The sequence below is a fragment of the Nannobrachium achirus genome (assembly GCF_963921795.1).
Source record: "Nannobrachium achirus genome assembly, chromosome: 3".
NCBI classification, from domain to species: domain Eukaryota; kingdom Metazoa; phylum Chordata; class Actinopteri; order Myctophiformes; family Myctophidae; genus Nannobrachium; species Nannobrachium achirus.
In genome coordinates this window covers 41,598,011-41,624,305 of record NC_137812.1, presented here as the reverse complement: position 1 = coordinate 41,624,305, position 26,295 = coordinate 41,598,011, and the positions used below count along the sequence as shown (strand labels likewise).

The following is a 26,295-nucleotide window of genomic DNA, read 5'->3' as shown; positions in this document are numbered from 1 at the left end:
TTCGAATTTCACAAAAAAATTGGTTTAAAAGTGTTACAGCTGATCAGCCAAATGAGATAAAGATATAAAAGTGATATTACACTGATTGTACATCTGTTCTTGAGGTAATTGTTTATCCCCCAATATCATGAAGGCTAATTTGACCGTTGGGCGACACAAATAAGTTGGTGTGTCCCAAAACGTAGTTACTGCACTCTGCCTTTGTAGGTGATGCACGATATTGCACGCTTCAACACACGCGGGAACTGTCCACAGTGCTGATTCTTTTCGTATCCCGCAGTATGCGGCAGCCAACGTGCTCACTGCTCAGAAAATGCCATGCATGCGTCAGGTGGCTATAATGTGTTTGTCTGACTTTATGTTTCAGAAGGCAGACACATCCCACACTGCAACATACAAACGCACGTGTAGTGGGTGGTCCTCAATAAATAGCTTTCACGTGGCTCTAGCGAGGACAGAGCCAGTGCGTTAGACAAGAGACACACAGTAACCATAACCATGGCTTTGGAAGTGGAATCTGCAGAGTAAGTGCTTGATCGATTTCTTTATTTTATTTAAATGCGTAGATAATATCATCATTATCGGTGGTATAAATACCCCTATGTTTGTGTTCTTATGTCTTTTCTTTTGCACTATGAGGGGAAAGCGAAAAGAACAAAATAATCTAGGCTACTACGAACATATTGGCTTCTACGAATTGTTTCCGTTGCGTATTTTCCTAGTATGATGATTCATTTTGTCAGACGTTACTAGAACATTCATTCATCTGCTTTATATGGCCGCACGTGGAAATAGATTGTGTTGTTGTTTTTGTTATTAACAATAATATTATTATTAATAATAATATCATTGTTATTAAAATTATTACAGGACTATATCTTTTTTACGAATACTTGAATGTTTTTCTGTAAAACATGTAGTTCACAACATTGATCTGTTTATAACACAACAGCGTGGCCACTGGTCCATATTGTGTTAACAAATATTCCATACAAACTTTACAGAAAACAGTCAGTTACATTATAATGATTGTTCCAAAGAGTAATTAGTCCTAAAGTCAAACTTAATTGTGAATGTGCAACCCAGACCAAGAAGCATTACATTCATTGACTAAATACTTAGTTAACTATATTGTAGAATAGGGCATAACCTTTATTGTTATTTGTTACTATTAATGCTGCCTAATTTGTAGTGGATCTAAGCCAAGGATATTAATCTACCCTAATACCTTTGGCTCATACATTGCTTGACTAGATACTTAGTTAACTATATTGTAGAATAGGGCATAACCTTCATTGTTACAATTAATGATGCCTAATTTGTAATGGATCTAAGCCAAATAAATTAATCTACTCTAATACCTTTGGCTCATACCAGATAAGTCAGTTTGCAGGTTGAAGTTTGCAATTGCATTTACAACTGCAACCCATAGGAGAATAGAATAGGGCATAACCTTTATTGTTATTTGTTACTATTAATGCTGCCTAATTTGTAGTGGATCTAAGCCAAGGATATTAATCTACCCTAATACCTTTGGCTCATACATTGCTTGACTAGATACTTAGTTAACTATATTGTAGAATAGGGCATAACCTTCATTGTTACAATTAATGATGCCTAATTTGTAATGGATCTAAGCCAAATAAATTAATCTACTCTAATACCTTTGGCTCATACCAGATAAGTCAGTTTGCAGGTTGAAGTTTGCAATTGCATTTACAACTGCAACCCATAAGCCTCATGCCTGGCAGGCTGACAAAGACCTGTAGTTGTTCTCTGGGCTACAGCTTGTTATCTGTCCAGGTGACAGGTCTGAACAAAATCCTCAAGGTGGCAGTATAGGCCAAGGACCCAGGGCCTATTGTTTGTAGTGAAGTAACTTTGAGAATTGAGCTAAATTGAGCTTGAATAAATAGGTCATGTATTGAGACTTTTATTTTAATGAAGATTCTGTAGAGAGAGATTGACCCTACAGGCTTTGAGGTAAATTAAGGAAACACCAAAACAATGTCCTGTCTTCTCTGGTTGCGACTGTAGGTCGCAGATTAGTTTGTGAACGGTCACAGCTTGTCCGTATCGTATGTATGTATGTATGTATGTATGTATGTATGTATGTATGTACCGGTATGTATCTCTGTCACCTCTGACACTGTGGTATATGGGTTTGTCGCTCTGACGTCACTGTGATGTCAGGGGAACCACTCTTAACAGAATGGGTTTGCCGCTCTGAGATCACTTTGATGTCACACTAACAAAATCCCTTTTATGCCCATATATGGAGTTCCCTGATGTCATCAATATTAAGCCCTAATCTAACAGGACTTCATATGGGAATGCCCATATATGGAGGCCACATCGGCCATATACCGTAACCACACTAACGGCTGGTTCTACAGACAGGGATCTCCATGCATGGGCATAAAAGGGTATGATGTCAGATGTCATATATCATAGGACTTTCACATAACGAATAACTGAGTAAGCATATTTGGGCTCTCACAGCATATCTGCATATAGAGTACTTGGATCTCCATATATGGGTATCAGGGGTCTCCATATATGGGTAACTGGTCCGATATACATCACTGGCCAGATGGCCAAGAATTAGGCCCTTTAGGGCGAGGTCACATGTTGCCCTGAGGCGTCTTACTAGTATATTCACTTTCAACAATAACCTTCCCTTTATATTTCCATTTATATGTATTTATTCTTTTTTTATTTTCTTCTTCTAGTGTGCTCCGTCTGATCATGCAGTATTTGAAAGAAAACAACCTCAAACGGACACTGAGCACCTTGGAGGAGGAGACCACAGTAACACTCTACACGGTGGATAGCATTGACAGCTTTGTTGCAGATATCAACAGAGGCCACTGGGACTCAGTCCTGTTAGCTATCAAGTCTCTAAAACTTCCTGACAACATACTTATTGACCTCTATGAGCAGGTGAGATGGCCAGTGTTTTCATAAAAGTGCTTGTATTTTATCCACTTAAGCCTGATATAATTTGTTGTACGATAAATGGTGACAATAGCCAAACTAAAAGTTCACATAATGTAGCATTGCAACGTGCTGTGAGCTTGTAGATCTGCTATTTTCATTATTTAAACGAACATTTTAAAACATAACAAAATATTTATTTTAAAGATATTGCTCAAAATAGGGACACGTAGCTATGGTGTTAAAAATCCATGGATCTCTGTGATAGGTTGTACTGGAGCTCATCGAAATGAGGGAGGCTGATGCAGCGCGGTCTCTCCTTAGACAAACAGACCCCATGATCATGCTGAAGCAGACCCAACCAGAGAGATACCAGCACTTAGAGCACTTGTCAACGCGTTCCTACTTTGATCCGTATGAGGTGAGACCCAGTTAAAATATGATTATTTTGGGGGTCACGGCTTGAAAAGGTTGAGAACCACTGCTCGAAGATGCATGACGGTGTCGCTCCGTTTCAAAACTTGCTTATTTGTGGAAAGTGACACCAGCAAGTACAGATTAGGCTTAACTCTGCCCCTCATTACAGGCTTACCCAAAGGGCAGCAGTAAAGAGAAGCGCCGAAGGGCTATAGCCCAATCGCTGGCGAGGGAGGTCAGCGTGGTGCCACCTTCACGTCTCATGGGGCTTCTGGGAGAAGTTGGTGTGAGTGGGCTTAGATATTGATTCTTATCTATTCCAAATGCACACATTGATTAGACTTGATCTCAAAGTGGGCACCCCCAGAGGTCCTTGAGAGGGGCTCAGGGGGTCCCCAGCAAAATGAGTTAATATAGCATAAAAATCAGTTTATCCACTTTCACCCTATTTGAAAATAGCTGATCTACAAGCAATGTTACGTGTTGTAATATTTCTGAAACATTTTAACAACACAAATCTTGTATGGGGGTCCCTGCTGGCACAAAATATTTTCAGATGGGGGTCTGCGGCCAAATACATATTAATTTGGCGGTCCTTGACAAGTTTGAGAACCACTGGGAGTAATGATGAAACCATACAAGAGTTGTTGCTCTGTCCCATCTGAGAGTTGAACAAAGACACCAGTGCTTTCATGTTTTTTAATTGATATCATAATTTTCAAAAATTGCAATAAAGTTGCAAATTATTTTTGTTACTAATTTGTCCCCTTGCTTCTCAGTCTCTGAAAATGCATCAAGAACAAGATCACTTGTCTCCAGACACGTCACTCGTCACATCAGGAAGCAATACTGCAGAGAGACACGAGGAGAGCTTTCCAACGCAGCTGTACCGCCACATAAAGGTAGACAGCACAAGCTTGGAATAATGTAGCACCACTCAATGCATTGTACACACATGCGCACACACACACACACACACACACACACACACACACACACACACACACACACACACACACACACACACACACACACACACACACACACACACACATAAACACACATAAACATACACGCTCGCGCACATGCACACACGCTTGTGCACATGAGCATATGTGCACCCACAGATAAAGATAATTGCTTTATATACCTGAAGGCACTTCTGCTATCTGTTCTTTACGCATTTACATCCAGATGGATCCGAATGAAGGACTTGACCTTGCTATTTTCTGTCCAAGGGAGAAAGTTTCCTCCCACACCAAAAGACAGGCATGTGAGTGACATACTTTTGTGAGTGCCCTGGGGCACTGCATGGCCACTTCTCAGAGAAGAGTTAGGATGGATCAAATGCTGTGGACACATTTCCCCAAGGGAATCAATAAAGTAGGTTATAACGTTGTAAACAATCAATATTATTTTGACATTCATATGCCCAGTGTTTTAGGACCATATGTAGGCTACAGACAGTACATAGTTAAAGTGTTTTAGGACCATATGTAGGCTACAGTACATAGTTAAAGTGTTTTAGGACCATATGTAGGCTACAGTACATAGTTAAAGTGTTTTAGGACCATATGTAGGCTACAGTACATAGTTAAAGTGTCGCAGCTGGAATGTCTCTCTTTACTTTGCTGCTGCTTAGCTCTATATTTATCTCTGCTGGCCGACAGGCTGGGAGGCAGAGATTATGTTTTAGCCACCGTTCTGCGTCAGACTTAACGCTCCCAGTAGCCCAAGGACGAACCACCACCTCAAAGTTTTCTAATTAGCCTCATGGTGGACTTCTAATTAATCTGCCACTTATCGTTTTGGCCCACACCTCTTGACTCTCGTAGGTCAAACAATATAAATGTTCTCCAACTCTCCATACAGATCACTTTTTAAAACTACTACAGATTTTGTCAAAACTCACACTGGTACACACAGCAAACATCAGGTTTTTCATATACCATTCCAATTGGCTGATGATTGGCTTCCATAGTTTTGGAGGGGCCCATTTGAAAACAAATTGAAGATATATTTAAGTCAAGTCATATTTGTTTATAAAGCACATTCAAAACCATCTTACATTGACCAAAGTGCTTTACAGACCATAGCGGGTAAATTAAATCACAAATACAAGAAACACTGGCATAATCAAGACGCAAATAAACAATGCAAGGTCATGGGCACGGCGGGGCACAAGTAAAAAAATCAAAAGGATTCAAATGCTTGTGAATAAAACTTAGAGTCAATTGAGGGGGAAGATCTGACAGGGAGTGGAATGCTGTTCCACAGACTACGGGCTGCCTGCGACAGTACAGTTGTGTTCACCCTTGAGCTTAAAGTGGACATTTTATGCAGTTTTTCAAAAATATATTGTATTTGTTAAGATCCTCATTGTGGGTTTTCATCCATATGTTAGTCAGGTTATGAGTAGTCTCTCAAGAACAGACTCTCTGAACTTGGTAAGCCAGATTGGGTTATGAGTAGGTGCTGCCGAAGAAGATATCATCACGTTATTAGAGTAGATTATGTGTCATTGATTATATTAATATCTAGCTCTTATGATACATCATGATACAGGATAGCTTGTAGGAGTTTAGATGTCTCACTAGGCCTGAGTAGCTATTATTTTAGTAAAGCTTATCTTGTTATGGTTCCGCTTGTACTTTGAGTACAGTATAACTGTGATCCCTGAATAGTGCCTCTTGGCAGAACTACCTTACCACTGACATGAGTGTTAATGTATTTCTGACCATGATATCATGTACATAAACCTGACCACCACCACCTAAACATGGTCTTGTCTCCTCACTGCCTCATTGATTATTGATTGATCAGAATTCCTCGACAGTACTCACAGGCATGCATTGCACACTGGCAGAGGCAAACGCATCATGCATATCACTCTGTACAGTACAGGCAACTATAGTTCTACTCACCATGACAAGAAAGCTAGGCAAAGACATGTGTTCTGGCAATCAGTCTATGCTCCATTATGCACCCAGGCACTAAGGATACCATGGCACCATGATTGCTGTTCTCACTATATGTAGCCCACATGCTTCTGCTAGGTGATTTGAGGACATAATAATAATAATGTTAGCTTCCCTTATGCTAATGATACATGATAATGTACCATCAAACCAAATGATGCAGATGCCTTAAGCTCCCTGACCGCCTGTATGTGTGCGATCAATAAGTGTATGAGTAATAAAATTCTAAAAATAAGTAAGGATGAGACAGAAATCTCATTATTTGGTTCCAAAGCGAGAAGGGATGAAGTCTTTAAAATCTCTGACTCTCAGATGTTTTATGTTCCTCCGCAAGCCCTTTGATCCTCCACTGCAGGATTGCCAGACATGCATAACCCGACTCAAAACAAAACTGGAGATGCAGCATTCTTTAGTTAGTATGCTCCCAAATTATGGAACACCATAACTAAAGAGATTAGAGAGGGGGCTGTTTTGACAACTTTAAGTGACACATAACATCCCTTTAACCTAGCTTATTCCTTCTATAGTGCCATTTTATTTCCATTTAAATTTCTACTTAACTTTCTTATTGATTGAGTTATTTTTAGTTGTTTTCTTTAAGAACATGTTTGTGTTTCCCCTTCTTTTAATGCAATCTTTCCTGTTTTGCTTTCCTAGTTTTTTAATCGAATTGAAGCACATTGAGCTGCCACTTCTGAATGAACGGTGGATTACAAATAAAGATAGTGTGTGTGTGTGTGTGTGTGTGTGTGTGTGTGTGTGTGTGTGTGTGTGTGTGTGTGTGTGTGTGTGTGTGTGTGTGTGTGCGTATGTGTGCGTATGTGTGCGTGTGTGCAATGTTGTTTTGTAGTTTGGACAACGGTCACATGTGGAATGTGCCCGTTTCTCTCCTGATGGCAAGTACTTAATCACTGGATCAGTCGATGGGTTTATTGAAGTCTGGAACTTCGTCACTGGTAAAATTTGTAAGGTAAGTATTTGTTTATGTCTGACCATGTTTTCTCCAAATGTTGCAGATTGTACTATTGTATATGATGTATTAAAATGTACATATTATGCATATGATTAATCATGTTTTCCATGTGTGTGTGTGTGTGCGTGCGTGCGCGTGTACATATGCTGTTGTCTTTGTTGTGATGATGATGTATGCATGGCCGGCTTAGGATTTAAAATACCAGGCCCAAGACAGCTTCATGATGATGGATGATGCCGTGCTGTGCATGTGCTTCAGCCAGGATACAGAGCTTCTGGCCTCTGGGGCTCAGAACGGCAAAATAAAGGTCTTTTCATTGCACATTTTTTACCTTACAACAGTGCTTCTCAAGCTTTTCTGGATCAGGCCCCACTTGAAAATCTTGTCGCAGCCCAACTATCTGATCACTTAACACGGCAACTGATAGGCTGCCTTAGGCTGCTGTGTTAAGTGTTGGGTTTTCAGAGACTGTTTATTTTAAAAATCAATCAATTCATTGTATTCCGTCTTGGATCGATGGAATCAACGTAGTATAATTTAAGTTGTCTTTATCACAATTAAACTTTTTTTCCGCTTACCAAATTATTTTTTTGTTTGCCAATTATTTGAGGGCCCACTTGCAATACCCTCGCTGCCCAAAAGATTTGAGAACCGCTGCCTTTACAAAACTGTTATGTTGAGGTCATTTTGACATATTTTGATCTAGAACAAGTGACAAATGAAAGTATCTCTTCATCTTTGTTATGTGTGAAAAGTGAAACATGTTAATGTTATGTTGTCATTACTTGTTTAAAATGTAGACATTTATTTTTTCATTCTCTAATCTGTGTGTGTGTGTGTGCGTGTGTGTGTGTGTGTGTGTGTGTGTGTGTGTGTGTGTGTGTGTGTGTGCGTGCGTGTGGTGGTTTATGAGGTATAGGTATGGAAGATCCAGAGTGGTTTGTGTCTGCGCAGGTTTGAGCTTGCTCACACCAAAGGGGTCACATGTCTGAGCTTCTCAAAGGACAGCAGTCAGATCCTCAGCGCCTCCTTTGACCAGACCATCAGGTGGGATGTACTGTCATAGTGCCATGCTTTCCATTATGGTGGACAGTCCATTATGTACACTAATTGTTTCCCCCAGCAGGACATGAGTATTCCCACTATGGGTGCACTGTTAAGACGTAGAAGTGTTAGTTTAAAGCTGCAATCTGTCACTTTCTTGTCGTAGTGCCCAGGATTCTACCCTGGGCCCCCTGTGTGAGCGGAAAATTATACTGTTGAACTATAACAGGAGAACACGTCTGAAAGGGGCTTTACAGATTTTGTCCAAAAATCACACAAATCGGTACACTGTATTTCTATAGTCATTAACCCATTTAGGATGAGAAACCCCTTTTGGGGTCAAGACAGGAACCCCTTTTGGGGTTCTTGTTGCTATGTACAGTATATAGCAACATAACTTTTTTTATACGTTTTTCAGAAAATGGTTTAGAAGTTGTTTTTAAAATCAGCTCTTCCAAGCACAGGTCTCCGCCAGGTCAGGTAGATTATTGTGGCCTCCTGGTGGCGATGTAATAGTGTAAAAACATGAATCGGCCTGTTAAAGGGCCATCATGTGGATGATTTGAACATTTTCAAATTACATTCCTTCCTCTGCCTAGTGGGAATGTAAGTGCAAAGGTTCATGGAAATCGCACGCTGTGTTCATTATTTGAGGCATCTTTCTTTTTCAAAACGGAGCACTCCTGCAAACTTTGGGAGACAATCTTAGCCAATCAGGATGGAATATGAAAAGACCTGTTTCGTGTAATGACTATAGAGATACTGTGACAAAATCTGTAGTAGTGTCTAAAAATGTGTTTTGCACAAATCTACCTCCTGGTGGTGCTATAACAGGCCCATGTGGAAGGTTTGGGGCAGAGGTTCTGCTCTGGCACCCAGGGAGTGTCCGTGCAAAGTTTCGCTGCCATCGGGCCAACAGTGCCGGAGATTAGCTGTTCACAGATGGATGGACACACACAAGGATGAAAGGACACACAGACAGAAACACGGATGGACGGACAGACAGACAGACAGACAGACAGGGTGCAAACTGCAAAACATAGTCCTGTTCATGCCTTTCGGCCTGGCGGAGACAATCAAGATTGAGAGCTTATTCACATTGTGGTCCTTTGCATAGGCGCTGAATTATGTCCGCGCTCCTGGGGGCTAAACACGAATCAAGCCCGCCTGCTTCCTCTCTTGGGGCTTGAGAGAGGAAGCATCTCCAGGGACGGTGTCTTTACAAATGATTGCTAGAGGCTTCACATCACGTTTTGCTCACATGCGTTCCTGCACAGTAAAATCCTCATCCTCATCCAGTCTTCATATCCATTTGTAACCTTGAGTGTCCGTGTACAAAGCCAAATGGGCCCGGAAACACTCAGGATTTTACAGAGTGCACTCATGTACAGCAAGTACACAAAGGATTAATCCTCCCTTTCAACTGTTCACAGTGTCGCACATATGAGGTACACACAGAGACAGCACACGCCTCTCTGCTGAGGAGCCTTGGATTTCTATTTCTGCATCATGTGGAATGAGGAGCTAGTGGGAAGCACATGGGCTGTGTGGGAGGAACTGATGCACCATGTGCTCAGGAACAAAGCTGCCTGCAACATGTGCCTCCACTTGCAAATCCACGAGATGCTAGACTGCAGTGTCCCTGGATGATATTTCATCATACAGTACCAGAGACAGAGAGGGAGTGAATTAATGAGAATTAGCCATTGTTGTGACAGTTCAGCCAATCTACATCCATTCACTCCTAACATAAAGAAATCCCTCAGCTGCTATATAGTATATACACAGTATATTTATATACTCTGTGTGTGTGTGTGTGTGTGTGTGTGTGTGTGTGTGTGTGTGGTGGGTGTGTGTGTGTGTGTGTGTGTGTGTGTGTGTGTGTGTGTGTGTGTGTGTGTGTGTGTGTGTGTGTGTGTGTGTGTGTGTGTGTGTGTGTGTGTGTGTGTGTGTGTCTGTCAGCATTGTAGTTATTTCTGATGTGCTCAAACGGCTGTTAATATATCAACTATATTATTTCAGAATCCATGAATTGAGGTCAGGGAAGACACTCAAGGAGTTGAGCGGCCACTCTTCTTTTGTAAACGATGCATCTTTCACTCAAGATGACACACACATCATCAGCGCATCATCTGATGGCACTGTTAAGGTATATGCAGTCTGATTAATCATTACAATGTTTTTTTTTTCTTTCTTTTTTTTTGTACAGTTTAGTCTCCTTGCTGGATTTCTCACCGAAACTGATAATTGGATTTTCAACTGAAAAGGATTATGATTTCAGTTGAAAATACTTATTTTCTTTGGTGAGCAACAAGGAGCTACAACAAAGTTAGGCTTTTCTATTGTGTTAAAACATTCCATGTGAACACTCTAGATCTGGGACGTGAAGACCACAGAGTGCATCCACTCTTTCAGATACATGGCAGGCACCTCAGACATCCCTGTCAACAACGTGATTCCTCTCCCCCAGCACCCAGAGCACTTTGTGGTGTGTAACCACTCCAACACAGTGGTCATCATGAACATGCAGGGTCAGGTGAGCATTCCAACAGCTGTCTGCTGATGTAGGGGTCCTCAAAGTGGTGTCCACTTTAGCCCCATTTTATAAATCAGGTATTCAAAAATATCTGATCTACAAAGCTCAGATCTGCTATTTTTTAAGAAAAAAATAAAATACAAAAATAAACCATTTTGAATAATCTTGAAAAAGTTTTCACCTCTAATCATTATTTTTTGCTTAAATGCTTTGCTTCCATTTCCCCTCAGACTGTGAAGGCCTTCAGTTCAGGAAGAAAAGAAGGGGCAGACTTTGTGTGCTGCACCCTTTCACCACGTGGGGAGTGGATCTATTGTGTGGGAGAGGACTTATTGCTCTACTGCTTCAGTTTGGAGACTGGGAGGCTGGAGAAAACGCTCGCTGTAAGCTCTATTTCCAGTATTTTTGCTCATTAGCAGAGGCTACAGGAAGCAGTTCACTCATGTGAAATGTTTCACGTTATTTTTATTCTACTGGCCTGTCACTGTAAAAAAAAAAAGAAAAAAAAAACATTAACATTAATTTGTTCCATCGGATCCAAACCAGGAATTTATTATGAATTAATCAGATAAGCACTTGCCGATCTACAAGACGTCACAATGCCCTGTTGTAAGCTTGTAGATCTGCTATTTTCACTATTTACAAAACTATCTGAAATTCTTCCTGCAAAAAGATAGTGTTTGATTTTTTTTTTTTTTTACTGTTTTAAAAACCTATATATTATTAAAAGAATATATAATAATAAATCAAGAACCTGTTAAAATTGCATCCTGAACCAGTGATTGGAATACTGCAACTGTATATTATGTTCCCCATTTTCAACTGTTTTTATTTTATTTGTGATACTTTAATGGTTTCCTGTGGAAATAAGCTTAGTCTTTTCATGGATCTCCTTTTAGTAGACCTTGTACAAGTGAATTGTACCGTCATGAAACTGTACCTTTTCCTATGCAAACTTCTAATAAAGTCTTCAATCAATCAATCAATCAATCAATCAATCAATACTTGCTTTGGCAATGTAAACATATGTTTTCTCATGCCAAAAAAGCTCCTTTGAATTGAATTGAAATTGATTGGGAACCACTGCGTTAGGCTGCTGCTCAGTCCAAAAATGTAGAACAGGCAGCAAAATGCAATGCTCAACAGAGAATACCTGCTAATGTGTGATCTGTTGCACCCACAGGTTCATGAGAAAGAAGTAATTGGTGTCGATCACCACCCACACGAGAACCTGCTTGTCACATACAGTGAGGATGGACTCCTGAGGTTGTGGAAACGTTAGGCTTCTGCGCATATAATTGTGTTAAGTTTGAATTTGTTTTCATTCTTTTCTGTCATTAGACATGAAAATGCAGGACAGAGGTGAACTGTTATATTGAATATTAAATATTTATGATAAAACTGCCAGGTTTAGACCTAAACAACATCAGGCGCACAGTGTAGATATTGGTTTGTAATACTTTTCTAATAGTAATATTGATTTACAGATACAGATGTAAACCTAGCTGTATTATGCTGTTATATGGTATGGTTCCTGCTTGTCCCACCAGAACACTGTCTAAATATTAATATGTCTTGCAGATAAGCATGTTGACTAGTACAATCATCTAAGTGGTACTCCAGTTATACTTTCTGTACCCAACAGTAGATTTATATGAATGGTGTATGCACTTAATGTACTCACTACATTGGTTTGTTGTGTTGAGATTGAGATACTCATTTATTTTTATGAATTGGCGTAGCTGTGCATAGGTAGGGTTAGCATGCCTGTAAGGGATTGTCTACCAATAATCTTTGTACAATCTAGTTTGTCTTTGTTGTAAAATTGTGCTCTCATACTGTATTGTGTATACTGTATATATTGTACATTTACAGAAAATGTCATATCAATCTTTTATACAGTTAATAACATTGTCTTTATTTTTACTTTTAGGGCACATTGATGCATACAAACAAAACAAAGTTAAGTTTTAATGAAAAACAAAAAAAAACATACTATTGAGCAAATTAAATCAATGTGAATCACTGGCTTATGTAATACCTTTCACCTGTATATCTATATGCAGATAATTGACAAGCACTTTGACATCTGAGTGATAACTTCTCACCGAAATGTCCATCCTGGTTCTCTCACTGCAGCTAACATGATGTGTCATCCAATCTGTGAAATATTGCATACAGTAGCAATTGTTTGCCAGTATGGATTTGCCCGATATAGGCTGTTACTGTGTGAGAATATTTGAGTGTGGGTGTGTGTAAAAGGACAACGGTGCAACCTTGATTTACAGACTCAGGCTTTAATTATAAATTATGACCATATAATAAACAAGTGATTGGTCCTAATATACATACATAAGTCACTTTGTAATGTCTTTTCTTCTTTACATTAGAATGCTGTAGACTTGCCCTGAAATCATTTAACACTGCTGTTTGCAAGAAGAATTCTGAAAATATACTGTATGAAAAGTCCTCCTTGTGAGCATAGTAAGTTAACATTTAAAATATCCCAAGTCAAATGTTAATTGAACAAACAAAACTGAACCCGAGCAGCTCTTTGTTATGGATAAGCGGTTATGCTATCGAGGTACTATCTGCACTGACCTTAAGGTTTTTGTTTTTCAACCAGATTAATTTACCAAGGTTAAGAAACTACATCAGATTTGTTTTGTTTATCCCAGACAGGCCCCCCAGACAGGCTATAAAGTCATATTTAGAATTGTTAACATTTTGTAGTTTTGTCAAACAGCTAACATACCAGCATATCGGTAAACTAGAGGGAGAAACATTTTCAAGGCAGTCGAGCCAGTCACCAATAAGCACGTAAAACTGTAAAAAACGTTGAAAATAGTGCCTTAATTCAAAATAGATAGCAAGGCAACTGCAAGTTTTGACAAAGCACAGATGAATAATGTAATTATTCAATTGTATGATTGATTGCATTGTGGCTCTGCAACAATTCTCAACTTGCCATGTTTATTTAGAATATCTTCCCACAAATCTGAATAAGGCAATACAACAATGAATATTGTGTATGTACCATTAGCTTAGCTATGCAAGACATTAATACAGTCAAATACATGGCTATGATTTCTCCAAGGACAAAATGTTATACAAGTAAATGATTACAGAATAATCTCAAATAGCTTGGAATGAATTAATTACTGTTCATCTTTTCACATGTGCCATTATTTAGATATAGCCCTTAAAAGGTATATTGTATGTTCTGTCATTCTGCACATAAAATACACCCAGCACTGAACAGTCTGTCACTATCTTAGTGAATAATGAAATGGGCCATTTGTCCCCATCTAAACCAGATTTCCAGCTCACTCAGCCAAACAGCTTTTTATGGCAACATAAAAAATAAAAAAAAGTAAATGGCTGAAACAGAATTTTATTAGGCAAAAATGTCAGCCTTACTCTCTGCAAGCCACAGAATCAGTGGTCCTTGAGCTAGTTAATGAAAAACAAACAAACAAAGAAATACATCTAAAATAGGGTTAACGCAACAAACCCATTTCAATGAGTCCCAAGAGAAAATCTAAATCCCTGTGCAGGAACTTTAACAGGGTCCTTTCAGTCCACAAAAATGGTACAATAACAGTACAACACAAACAACCAGGTAGAAATTGCTTCAATCACAGCTCCATATATCCAACTTAAAAGACCACAATATTAGAAATGAACAAAAATAATTAAAAGAAGAAAGAAAAAGTGCACAAAACTGTTGAAACTGGTGCATTACTTGATGCAAAGAGTGGGGCTCAAGGTTGGGGAAAAAGCAATATGCCTGGTTCCGTTTAAGAGGTCTGGCACTGGACACCACTGGCAGAGGCAAAGTCATCTTCTTCCATATAGGTTGTGTGGGTGCGGTGGTGTCTTCTTCTCTTTTCAATATCACAGTCCTCTAGTTCCGAATAGATGTAGAGGTCATCATCCATGCTCTCTGGCTGATCTGCCTCCATCTTTTCTGGAAGGTACCTTTCCAAATCTTTCAGCTTGTTCTTGGGGAGGAAATTGGCTTGTGGAAACACCACCTGGAGTTATAACCAAACATAAGTTAAATAGAATTGTGGCTTAATGGTAGGGGTGGATATTGGCAAGAATCTCGCGATGCACTTGGGTCACGATGCAATAGTATCACGATATATTGCGAATCTTTGCAATACAATACTATTGCGAGAGACCTCTCTCACTGAACCGTGGGAAGGGGAAGTAGCTACTATAGTAAAGCGACATCTAGAGGCAAAAGAGTGTCAGGACCGGACTTCTACCATTGGTTCCTATGCATGGGAACATATTTTATTTTCCTCAAAGTATCGCGATACTACAGCCTGAAGTATCGATACAGCATTGGCAAATAAACTATCGTGATGTATTGCCATATCGATTATATTGCCCACCCATACTTAATAGTGCATATTTGGTGTTCATTATGTCAACAGAACCTTGTTTTGTTTGTGTGCGGAAAAGCAGAAAAGTACAAGCCATACCTTAAACTCAATGATAAGACGTCCCTTCTCAAATGTCCTGCGGTGCATTGGCATTCCTTCATCCGGGATACACTTTTTGTCTCCAGGCTTGATTAATTGGCCTTTAGGAAACAATGGTTTCAGTTTCATTATACATTTATTAAATTAAAGAGAAAGGGCCACAGGCCTATTACACCTATATAATGACTACTGGTTATTATTGTTATGTATTGTGGATCTAAGATTATGAATTCACAAAATGTGAAAATATTCACAATAAATAAATAAATAAAAATCATAAGATATTCAGGTATTGTCTTTCTTGGCCTACGTGTAATAAGGACAGACATGTGAAGGGCACTTCACCGTCCACTTGTGTCTGACCAAAGCACTTTTGCAACCCATCTATCTGCTTTGCCAAATAAAAAGAAAGGCTCCTTTTGAAATACTTAATTATACTATAATAAAAACTGCTTCACAATAACAATTACTATTTTTTTCCAATACCGATAACAGTATTGGTAAAGCCACCGATACTGCTTAAATTCTGGCATCTACAAGTATGTCAGTCTATGACGATCTGATACATGTAATTTATCAGATGATATTTAATTAACACTAAACAACAAGTCAAATGTTGAAATTAAACTGAAATGTATACTTTGTCCTCTTAACCCAAATCCCACTCAGTAACTAACTACACCTGCCAATTTTCCAAGTATAAAATATGGATATGAGTGTCAGCCATAAGATTGTCAGCTCAAAGGGAAAATCATATAACATTTAATTGAATGTACAGTATAATGGCAACCAGACAGAATGGTTCACCTGGATGGGATGTGATAAGGAGGGTTCTATTGTCCAGTGTGGGAACAGCCTTCTGGAAACCACACAAAGCCTCAACCAGCTGCAACTCCATGGTCATGAACAGATTCTCTCCTTGCCTGGTGGCAACAAGTCAGAGTAAAACAAAGGCACAAAATCACCTGATGCATTATGCAGGCTGGAGAATGCAACAGTGACTTTCTGGTACAGTGTACTGTACACCTCAGCTGGGCACATATTTACCTTGTCGTTGAATGGCAACCAGTGTCAAATTGATTGAGTTATTTGTGCTGCTAGTGCTACTACCGGTACTATACATGACTAGTTTGTCAACCAATCTGAGTGCTTTACCGTTGTGAATTTATTTTTAAACTCAGTAGGAGGCAAGAAGACCTAAATTCCTTGTGCATGCTGCTAATAGACCAAGAATGTATTTTCATGCATATCAACGTTCACATTTTAAAATTGTATTAATTGAAAGGTTGACTGGTCTGAAACCATGATGTCCAAATAAGGAGTAATAAATCATAAATAGGTCAGATGAATGACACCATTTGACTGGTGACAGGTCAGATGAAGTCCGAGATCTACATGGGAGCCACGCTGTAATTAGACCATGTCTGTTTTTTCTCCTCAAGACCATGTCTCTGTTTTTTCTCCTCACCAATGCAAGGTGCATAGAACAACCAGCAATGCAAAAGCAGCCGGCTAAAAGCTTCTGATATAAATTACAAAAAGCCACCCCTTCTGCTAAAATGCATCCTTTGTGGTCATGACTCATGCCCCAAGAGTACCTTTTGTTAGAGGTTTGGATTTTGACATATTGAATAAATACTGCATGTAACATGTTACCAACTTATTCTAACGTTCTCTTGCAACTTAGGCATTTCGCAGAATACAAAGTGAAGATGATTGGAGCGAACATAAACTCTACACAACCAACAACAGGGAAGCGGTAATAGAGTGCCAAGAAAACAGTTAAGTCTTAGATTGTCTGTTAATTAACCAGCGCAAGTCAACATGCATCAAATCCATTTCCAATCATAGATTGGAAAGGGACAAAACATAGATTGTATTGTTTGAAATAAATAATACTTTCATTAGTTTACCAGAAAACATTATGCCCATAATTGAATATGTTTGGTGCTCATGGTACCTGGTGAAACATGGGTGTTCTCTTTGGTCCAGGACAATGACAATATCACCAGGTTCCAGACCTGGTTCTTGGTCTCCCTCACCATGGAAAACTAGTTTCTGGCCATCCTTCATTCCTGTGCAAATCAAATCAAATGTTCTGTAACCTCTAAGATGATGCAGCAGTACTATGCAAACATCTGGTCTGTAAATTGTTTAAGCAGCACAAAATGCATAGACATTCATTCCAACGCTCCCACCTTGTTCAATGCGGACATCCAAGATTTTTTTCTGTCGCAGAACTTTGGCTCCACCACAGCCTTTACAACGGTCCTTGTGGCTAATCCGCTGTCCTTGGCCCTGGCAGCTATGACACACAGAGCTCACCTGCTGAGCCATTCCTGGTGTAATCTGGTGCCAGCGAACCTGCACACCTGTACCTTGGCAGGGCATGCACATCTCTGCAGCTCCCTTCCGACTCCCACGACCTAACAAAGGAAAAAAATAAATGCAGGTGAGCCGTGTGCATTTTCAGAGCATGTTTATTTTAATGATCTATCTTTATTAATAGTTTATATTTGGCTTTGCCTACCTATCATAAGTCAATCAATCTTTTTTAAAAGGTGCAATCACACCAGACTAATCATGTCACTTGAATAGCCAAGAACATGCCACTGTTTTTTGGTCATGTTATGAATGTGGGGTGTGTTTTGGCTTGCGTAGCTGGACGAGAGACTGCCATGGCCATGCATGCACTCAACGTACAGTAGATTACACACAGTGGTGTATAGAAGACTGTTGTGCGCTACAATGGTGACTTTTAATACTAATCTACTAATAACTAATCTACTAATAACTGAAGATTATTTGAGGTTTGATTATTTATTTGACAGCCCTACAAAGAACACGTTTTACAGTTCCACATGAAAATAACATGGTATAAGGACAGTGGTTCTCAAAACATGTTGTGTCAAGGACCCCAAATTGATATTATAGCTGCTGACCTCCATTTGAAAGGATTTAGTGACAGGAACCCCCATAAGGGGGTTGTTGGATTGATTTAGTACAGCATTTTACAACTGTATATATATAGTACAGTAGGTTGGGGAGATAACAGTGGAGTGTGAAACCTAAAAGCTGAATATTCATTTTCTCATAGGGCAAATTTCTAGCCAGTCAGGTTCCTCATTTTACTCAAGGATCCCTGGCCTGCACCCTACTTTGAGAACCACTGGTATAGGATGAGACTTACCTTCACATTTTTCACAAATTGCATTCTTCTGGACAGAAAGTTTCCGTGTAGTTCCATTATAAAGATCATCCAAAGACACTGTAAGCTGATGAACAATATTCTTTCCTGGAATTTGAAAAGAACATTAGAATTCAATTCTACAGAAGACAATTAGACCAAGCGATATGAGTGTGTGTGTGTGTGTGTGTGTGTGTGTGTGTGTGTGTGTGTGTATATATATATATCAAATCATCTTTAGCATACCTCTTAGCTTCGCTCTTTGGCCACCTCCTCCAAAAAACATGTCAAAGATGTCCATCGGTGATGCAAAACTCCCACCACCCCCGCCCCCACCCCCACCAGTTCCACCTTCCTTTATTGCCTTCTCGCCTCCTCGGTCATACACTTTTCTCTTCTGTGCGTCTGACAATACCTCATATGCTTGAGATATCTGCTTGAACTGCACAAAGAAATATTTGTGTTCACAAACTATGCCTCATGGAAAACTGCCATGGTAACATCTAGTATCTCAGAAAGAATAGACCTAGGCTTTTTGTGTAACAAAATGTAATAAAATATTAAATAAAATAAAAACATTCACAAATAATACTTTACACTTGGTACTTTTACTTGCTTACAACAAAAACAGTATACAATTTCAAGATCAAAATGTCAAGAACTCTTCTTCCAAATTGACAGAGCAAAGTATTTCGAGTTTTGAGTAGAGCATGTGTGTACTGCACTGCACAAATGCCAACTTATCGTAATAAATAACAAATTACCCTCTCCCCCTCTGCAGGATTCTTGTCAGGGTGGTATTTCAAGGCCAGTTTCCGATAGGACTTTTTCAGCTCATCTGGTGTGGCACTGGGCTTCACACCCAACACATCATAAAATCCTGTTTCCTTAACCATGGTTTTCTTAGAGGATTAACCTGAGAAAGTAAATAAAAACAATGTAATCAAACAGGAAACACATAATTATGTCAGGGTGGCCTACTGACATGAAATACTAACTAAAGCCAAGTAGCCTTGGATCAAGACTATTTTTCCCCCTTGGATCAAGACTATCATAGATGCATCTTAGCCGCAAATTGCAACACTAGATTTGTTTATACTCGGATGAATCTAGGGTTGCAATACCTCCCATAGGGATCCAATGCATGAAAACGTTTTTTTTTGCTATCTGATTGTATTAAACGACTTCAAACTCACCAATATTGTGGCTCTATGGAAAGCTTAGAATTTACTCTTGCTATCTGCAAAGTGTTTGTTTCTGAAAAATCCACCGTAGACATGTTAGGAGCTACTTTCTATCAAGAAATTGGCTTCAGGTGATTATTCTTTCTAAGTGCTGGAGTTTGGAAGCGCTTGTGGGAAGTCACTCAGCGGTCCTGTGTAACAGCTGGTTCTAAATGTCACATAATGCAGGAGGCAGCGGGACGCTGCATAAATAGAAGACGAGCGCTTCCGAAGTTCAACACTTAGAAAAGAAACCATGTCTGCTCGGATTTCTTGACAGAAAATAAATCATAACAATTCTACGGTGGATTTTTCAGAAACAAACACTTTGCAGATAGCAAGAGTAAAGTCTAAGCTTTCCATAGAGCCGCAATATTGGAGAGTTTGAAGTCGTTTAATACAATCAGATAGCAAAAAAACGTTTTCATGCATTGGATCCCTATGGGAGGCAACCCTAGATTCATCCGAGTATAAAAAAATCTAGTGTTGCAATTTGCGGCTAGATGCATCTGATCGAGTCTGACGTTTACTTTCGTATCTATCATAAATACGAAAGCAAAAGTCAAGACTCGCTAAAATACATCGACAATAATTTTCCAGTCTTCTTGACCCTTGATTTAAGGCTAAAAGCAAATCAAACTCCGCAAACATACCCTGGGCAGATTGATTGATTGAATTAGAAGTTTGCAATAGAAAAAAGTACAGTTTCATGACAGTACAAATCACTGGTACAAGGTCAACTAAAAGGAGATCCTAGAAAGCCGAGGCTTATTTCCACAGGAACCACACTTTAAGTATCTCATATAACATTGAAAGACAGACGGATAGAACATAGTACTTTATCTAGGATAATATCAGTTTCAAAAGCATAACATCAAATACAAAGGCAGAAAAAAAGAATAATAAAAAAGGGGGGGGGGGGCATGGGGGCTTAGGCTTAGTCTATTTACAAGTCACGGGTAGCAGCTGTCTGAAGGTGACTTTTCATACCAATTTTGAAGGAGGCTAGGGATTTGCTCTCCTTTAGGGCTTGAGGAAGGGCGTTCCACATGTTGATGGTGTAGCAGGAAAACGAGTTAGAGCCTTGTTTAGTGTTAAATCTACGTTGATGATGATTAGTGGAGCTGCCTCTGGTGTTGTGATCGTGAACATCCTTGACCTTTAAGTTTGTCAGGTACATGGGAATCTTGGAGGTGTAGTGTATCTTGTACACCAGGCCCATTGCAAGATGCTGTACTCTGTCAGCTACTTTGAGCCATCCCACGCTTTCGTGGTGATGATCGGTAAGGTGGGTCAGAGGAGGGAGACCAAGCACAACCCTAATTAGTTTGTTTTGGGCTGATTGAAGCTTTAACTTTAAGGCGGCTGGGGCGTCGCGATACCAGACAAGGACTCCGTAATCAATGAGGGGCCCAATAAGAGCTCCTCCTAGTGTCTTTCGGGATTTAGTATTGATCAGCGGGGCAACCCTTTGCAAGAAGCGAATTCGTTGGTTGACTTTATTGATAACCTGTATGTACATTATGACAGTGGTTCTCAAAGTGGATTTCAGGGACTCTCTAGGTTCCTTTATGGGGGGTCTAAATTAACTTGGACAGTGTACAAATGGACCCGTTGTACACTGTCAAAGTTAAGGGGAGGGTGTCAGACCGCCATTCCGAAACACCCAAGGGGAGACCTTCACATTTCAAAGTTTGAGAACCACTGCATTAAGGACTAGCTAGCTAGCTAGCATACGTTCTCGAAACTGTCATGCTACGAAAACAAAGTCGATGCTACAAGTTAACAGAATCGTTGCAACGTCAAATCTGCAGGTCAAGCAACAGTACTGTTCTATGGACACTCAACCACAGAGTTATGATAGCACTTAACAGAGTGGGAAAGGCAGTAACAGTAAAGGCATCACTGAAGACTGCTAGCATAACAGAATGCAACTGTTAGCTCAATGCTAAGCTAGGCCAACCAGCGCCATTCACCAGGCCTAACGTACATTCGGGGCTAAGTAACCAAAGTGAACCCTCAAGTTAACAACACCAACAACATTACACTATTTACATAATATAACTATAGATACGTGTCGGTTGGTTCATACCTGTTAAACTGTTCAGGTTCAATTTGGAGAAGTTAAGAGAGAGGAAGGAGTTCACTCAAAGGTCCACTGTATGCTCTGCTCTCTCACACGGTCTCACCCTGTGTGATCCAAAGCCTTAACCTGTGACTCTGACTGACTGGAATATAGATACAAGGACAAGACATTGACGTCACCTAATCCCCACGGCGGCAAACCACTTTTAACCGCCACTTTTAACCGCCACTTCTATGTTCTGCTATTTTCCCAAACAAATCTTGAACAATGTGAAACATTAATATGTTTTAATAACCCTAGAAAAAATATGAGGACACAATACTATGAATTATTAGTCTTTCTATGATATTTGGTTTTTAACGCTTCCTGATTTCTTTGCACGTGACGAGTAACTCTCGATCTCCGTGACGATGACATCACTGACGAATCCTTTCCTTTCATTCTGATCTGACCATATCACTGGCTGTGCGCGAGTCTGACGTTTTTTATACGCGCCATCAAGCGGCAACAAAATAAACGTGTCAACAACAAAAGCACTAGATTGTGTGTGGTATGGTCAAGTAAAGGACGAAAAAAATGCCTATTTGTTGGCTCGTCAGCAAGGAAGGAACTCATAAACCCATTCAACTTCCACACCATAAAGCAGTGGTCTTGGGCCGGGGTCCAGAGACTACTATTAAAGACAAAAAATGCTCTAGACAACAAGGTACTGTGCTTTACTGCTGGTGCGCTCGAGTGACAATGGCTACTTATTTACTTAGCTGCTAGTTTGCAAGTAAACCGTAACGCAAAAAATACAGTAGCTAAAATTAAATAGGCTAAAACTAACTTAAGATAACTTGTGCAAATGTTATCCCCTCTCTACTAGTTGAGTTGAAAGCAGATTGCAACAAAGGGTATGTCAGCGTTAAACAGGTAAGAATTACACTGCAACACCATTTGACTGAGACTGCCTTGAGATTGAGTACAGTAACCTGTTTGAGATTAATTGCCACAGCCATGTAATATTGTTCATTTGCTGTGTGGGTATGCAAACCTGCAGATCATGTCCGTCCATCCGTCACATGTCATTATGAGGCGTGACGCCTCATTAAAAGTTAATGAGGCATCACATGTCACATTGTCCCTTTTATGCCCATATATGGAGAATATGGGAATACCCATATATGGACAAATTGTGTCAGTCTCATGTGGTCTATGACGTCAGACATCTATGATGTCAGACGTCAGTCATCTCCATATTTGGGTAAATATGGCCACATTTTGTCCAACTTAAACAACTAACCAAGTCTGTGCATTTTTTTGGTCAAAGTTGATCCCATGCCAAAGCGCCAGCGCTCGGCCAGAAGTCTTCCGTCACTCAGACGGATGTGTGCACGCGCCAATGTGCGCGACCTCGCCTTTCAGGGTGACGTCACTTCTCGCCCTTAGGGTGTCTCACTAGTTGTGAAATTATTTCACAATCGCCCAGGTTTATTTTTCTTGCTTTTTAACCATGTTTTCTGTAATCACACAAATGTCCATAATGCACACACCTTATTGACAAAATGGAAAGGCCTGCGTTTTATTTACCATGTTGCCATTCTTATTTCAAAGCTGGGGGCAAACCCTACCACTGTAGACAATGAGGTGGTGCGTAAAGATAAGGAGTTGAAAATGAAGCCCGGCCAGCAGCTCCACATTGTCAATCTGCAGTACCCATACACTGTACAATTCAAAGAGGATCCTACAGGAGGCAGCCAGCACAGCAAAAGACCACATGAGCCTGTCTCAGAGAAGGGAGAGCATCATAGAGAGGCACCAAGTCCTAAAATGGCTAGACAAGAGATAACGGTCTCTCCAGCCAGCCATAAAGGATCTGCAGCCAATGTAAGCCAAACTCCATAAAGATTAGATATTTTTTTGTCTTGATGTGACTACAGCCAAGGTTTAGAATGATTAGTGTATTGTATATCAGTGTTTCTCAAACTTTCACATTTCAAGGTCTCCCCATAACTCTGACTGTGTACAAATGGAACCAAATGGGTTCCATTTGCAGTTGTACACTGTCATAGTTAGACTTGTATGGGTCAATTTAGACCCCCATAAAGGAACCCACATACAGTGTCCCTGGAATCCACTTTGAGAACCACTGTTGTATATAATAGTAAAAATAAACCACAATGTCCTGATTTGTATGTATTGCAGGAAACAAAAGGACATTCACATTGGAGTCAGGGTCTGAAGGTCTCAATGCAAGACCCTGAAATGCAGGTAGTTCTTCTGTTTAAGGCTGGTTGTTATTGTGATTCCCATACGTGGAAAATCGAACTTATCACAAGATGGTAACAATTTTGACGACAGACCTTTCTCTTCTTGGAATTAATCCTAAATGAATTGCCCTTCCCACCTTTTTAGGTTTTTAAAGATGAAAGAGTTGTGGTGATAAAAGATAAATACCCCAAGGCCCGCTACCACTGGCTGGTCCTCCCCTGGGAGTCCATTCCAAGTCTCAAAGCTGTGAGAAGCGAGCATTGTGATCTTTTCAGGCACATGCAGAAAATTGCTGACAGAATGATTCAACAGTGCCCAGATGCCAGCGTGTTGCAATTCCGCACAGGTTATCATGCCATTCCCAGTATGAGGTAAGGGTAAACTATGACTGACTGAGTGACTGTGGAACAGAATAGTTAAGTTAACTCTTTGGTCCTTGTTGCATTCATTTCAACTCAAATGTAATGCTGTAATTGTGAATAAAAATGAACGACTGACTGAGTGACTGTGGAACAGAATAGTTAAGTTAACTCTTTGGTCCTTGTTGCATTCATTTCAACTCAAATGTAATGCTGTAATTGTGAATAAAAATGAACGACCAGTTCTGAATTATTGCAGTGGCACCGGTTCCACCAGAAAAACTAGAAAAGTATTTTTTTATGATTTATTATTGTATTGACTTTTGTGGAATAACAGAAATTTCTATCAATAGTCCCCAGCAATTCCACAACAAATGCATAATAACAAATGGTCGAACATATTTGCCTACTGTGTGTGTGTGTGTGTGTGTGTGTGTGTGTGTGTGTGTGTGTGTGTGTGTGTGTGTGTGTGTGTGTGTGTGTGTGTGTGTGTGTGTGTGTGTGTGTGTGTGTGTGTGTGTGTGTGTGTGTGTGTGTGTGTCCTATGTATGATTCTTTACAGTCATGTACACTTACATGTAATCAGCCAAGACTTCGACTCTCCTTGTTTAAAGAACAAGAAGCACTGGAATTCCTTCACAACAGACTATTTCATAGATTCTCAAGGTGAGGCATTTTAATTAACCTTTGTTCAGCCTTTATTCGTTTTTTGTTGTTGTTTTGCAGATGAAAATCACCATGGTTATTTCATTCGCAGATGTAATGATGATGCTGGAAAAAAGTGGGAGGATCACTGTCAAAGAAAGGATCGATGAGCTGTTGAAACTACCTCTCCGCTGTCACAAGTGTCACAAAGAACTCCCCACTATACCTAGTCTGAAGGAACATCTGAAATCTCATTTGCCTATGTAAGAATGTTAAGCCGTTTAGTTATACTTCGTCGTGGGCAGGTGTCACACAACTAAGTACAGTATAATAAATAAGGCTTTACATCAACAAAATATCGTGGCTCAGTTCACACACCTTAACTATGAAGAGTGAGAGTCTGCCTTTAGAGTCAGAGAAGTCATTAATGTTTATTTTCTCCCCTTTGTACCTTTATAGCGTTTTCTCTATAAAGGCTGTATTGTTCCAGAACTTTTCCAGAACATTTCGCCATTGTTAGTATTTTCATTTGAACATTTTAGACAGTGATGATGAGTATAACTATGCATGTCATGCTAATGGTTGATGATGAAAATGTATTTCTTTTGTTCTCTTTTTTTCCCCTCCTTCATATACAGTATAAACCTGGTTGAGAATGTTTACACTGTTACTTATTAACAATGGCTTGTTTTGTTTAAAAAAATAAGTTTTCACACATTTACCGCTCTCAAAGGTGTGTTTTGTTGTAAGACAAATGAATTTCGAAATAAAATGTAAATGAAAGGGAAAGAAATATTTGAGACCTGATTCAAATGAATGCACCTCTATTTTGTTTGTCAGAATTGCCTAAAAATCCTAACACCAAAGGGAGAAATTAGCTGAACCCCTTTTTGAGACTTGGGATGAACAATTTGCAGGAAGTCAGTGCTGTCAGCATATGTGATGTCACGTTGCCATAGTGTTAGCAAGGGTTAACAAATTATTGGTTAGACTTTGCCCATATGCAGCCCTTTGGTTCATTATCACTCTGACCGGCCCTTGTAGGGTTAATGGCAAATTACACATTTTCTAATTTTACCTCATGCATGGACTAAAGCTGTATTTATTTTATTTTGAAGTTTTTTATTCATGTACCGTACATATGGACGCAATGCATACATCATC

The 26,295-nt window shown here is 39.7% G+C and overlaps 3 protein-coding genes across 3 annotated transcripts; 2 read left to right on the top strand and 1 right to left on the bottom strand.

The window, feature by feature from the left end:
• Positions 1-498: 498 nt before the first annotated feature.
• LOC308281950 (WD40 repeat-containing protein SMU1-like) lies at positions 499-12,234 on the top strand (the record flags this gene model as incomplete). The annotated part of the gene is made up of 12 exons (XM_080722290.1): positions 499-524; positions 2,733-2,943; positions 3,206-3,358; positions 3,524-3,640; positions 4,134-4,256; positions 7,183-7,302; positions 7,496-7,612; positions 8,225-8,352; positions 10,372-10,498; positions 10,724-10,885; positions 11,116-11,268; positions 12,069-12,234. The coding sequence occupies 12 exons, from the start codon at positions 499-501 to the stop codon at positions 12,165-12,167; spliced, it is 1,536 nt and encodes a 511-aa protein (XP_080578416.1). The 3' UTR covers positions 12,168-12,234.
• A 1,607-nt stretch (positions 12,235-13,841) lies between these two features.
• On the bottom strand, positions 13,842-21,981 carry dnaja1 (DnaJ heat shock protein family (Hsp40) member A1). The gene is made up of 9 exons (XM_080722291.1): positions 21,881-21,981; positions 19,330-19,481; positions 18,812-19,007; positions 18,569-18,673; positions 17,577-17,804; positions 17,339-17,453; positions 16,186-16,301; positions 15,379-15,479; positions 13,842-14,922 (listed from the first exon to the last, which is right to left on the bottom strand). The coding sequence occupies exons 2-9, from the start codon at positions 19,459-19,461 to the stop codon at positions 14,686-14,688; spliced, it is 1,230 nt and encodes a 409-aa protein (XP_080578417.1). The 5' UTR covers positions 19,462-19,481; positions 21,881-21,981; the 3' UTR covers positions 13,842-14,685.
• A 401-nt stretch (positions 21,982-22,382) lies between these two features.
• On the top strand, positions 22,383-25,848 carry aptx (aprataxin). The gene is made up of 7 exons (XM_080722295.1): positions 22,383-22,580; positions 22,743-22,789; positions 23,471-23,743; positions 24,062-24,127; positions 24,272-24,498; positions 25,049-25,152; positions 25,244-25,848. The coding sequence occupies exons 1-7, from the start codon at positions 22,451-22,453 to the stop codon at positions 25,396-25,398; spliced, it is 1,002 nt and encodes a 333-aa protein (XP_080578421.1). The 5' UTR covers positions 22,383-22,450; the 3' UTR covers positions 25,399-25,848.
• The last annotated feature ends 447 nt before the right edge of the window (positions 25,849-26,295 follow it).

Coding starts and splice junctions, on each gene's coding strand:
- dnaja1 (XM_080722291.1), bottom strand. CDS start 19,461: ATGGTTAAGGAAACAGGATTTTATGATGTGTTGGGTGTGAAGCCCAGT. Junction 17,805..18,568: donor AATTTGTGAAAAATGTGAAG/GTAAGTCTCATC, acceptor TTCCTTTGTTAG/GTCGTGGGAGTCGGAAGGGA. Junction 17,454..17,576: donor GGATGTCCGCATTGAACAAG/GTGGGAGCGTTG, acceptor TGATTTGCACAG/GAATGAAGGATGGCCAGAAA.
- aptx (XM_080722295.1), top strand. CDS start 22,451: ATGCCTATTTGTTGGCTCGTCAGCAAGGAAGGAACTCATAAACCCATT. Junction 22,581..22,742: donor AAAATGCTCTAGACAACAAG/GTACTGTGCTTT, acceptor CCTCTCTACTAG/TTGAGTTGAAAGCAGATTGC. Junction 25,153..25,243: donor CTATTTCATAGATTCTCAAG/GTGAGGCATTTT, acceptor TTTCATTCGCAG/ATGTAATGATGATGCTGGAA.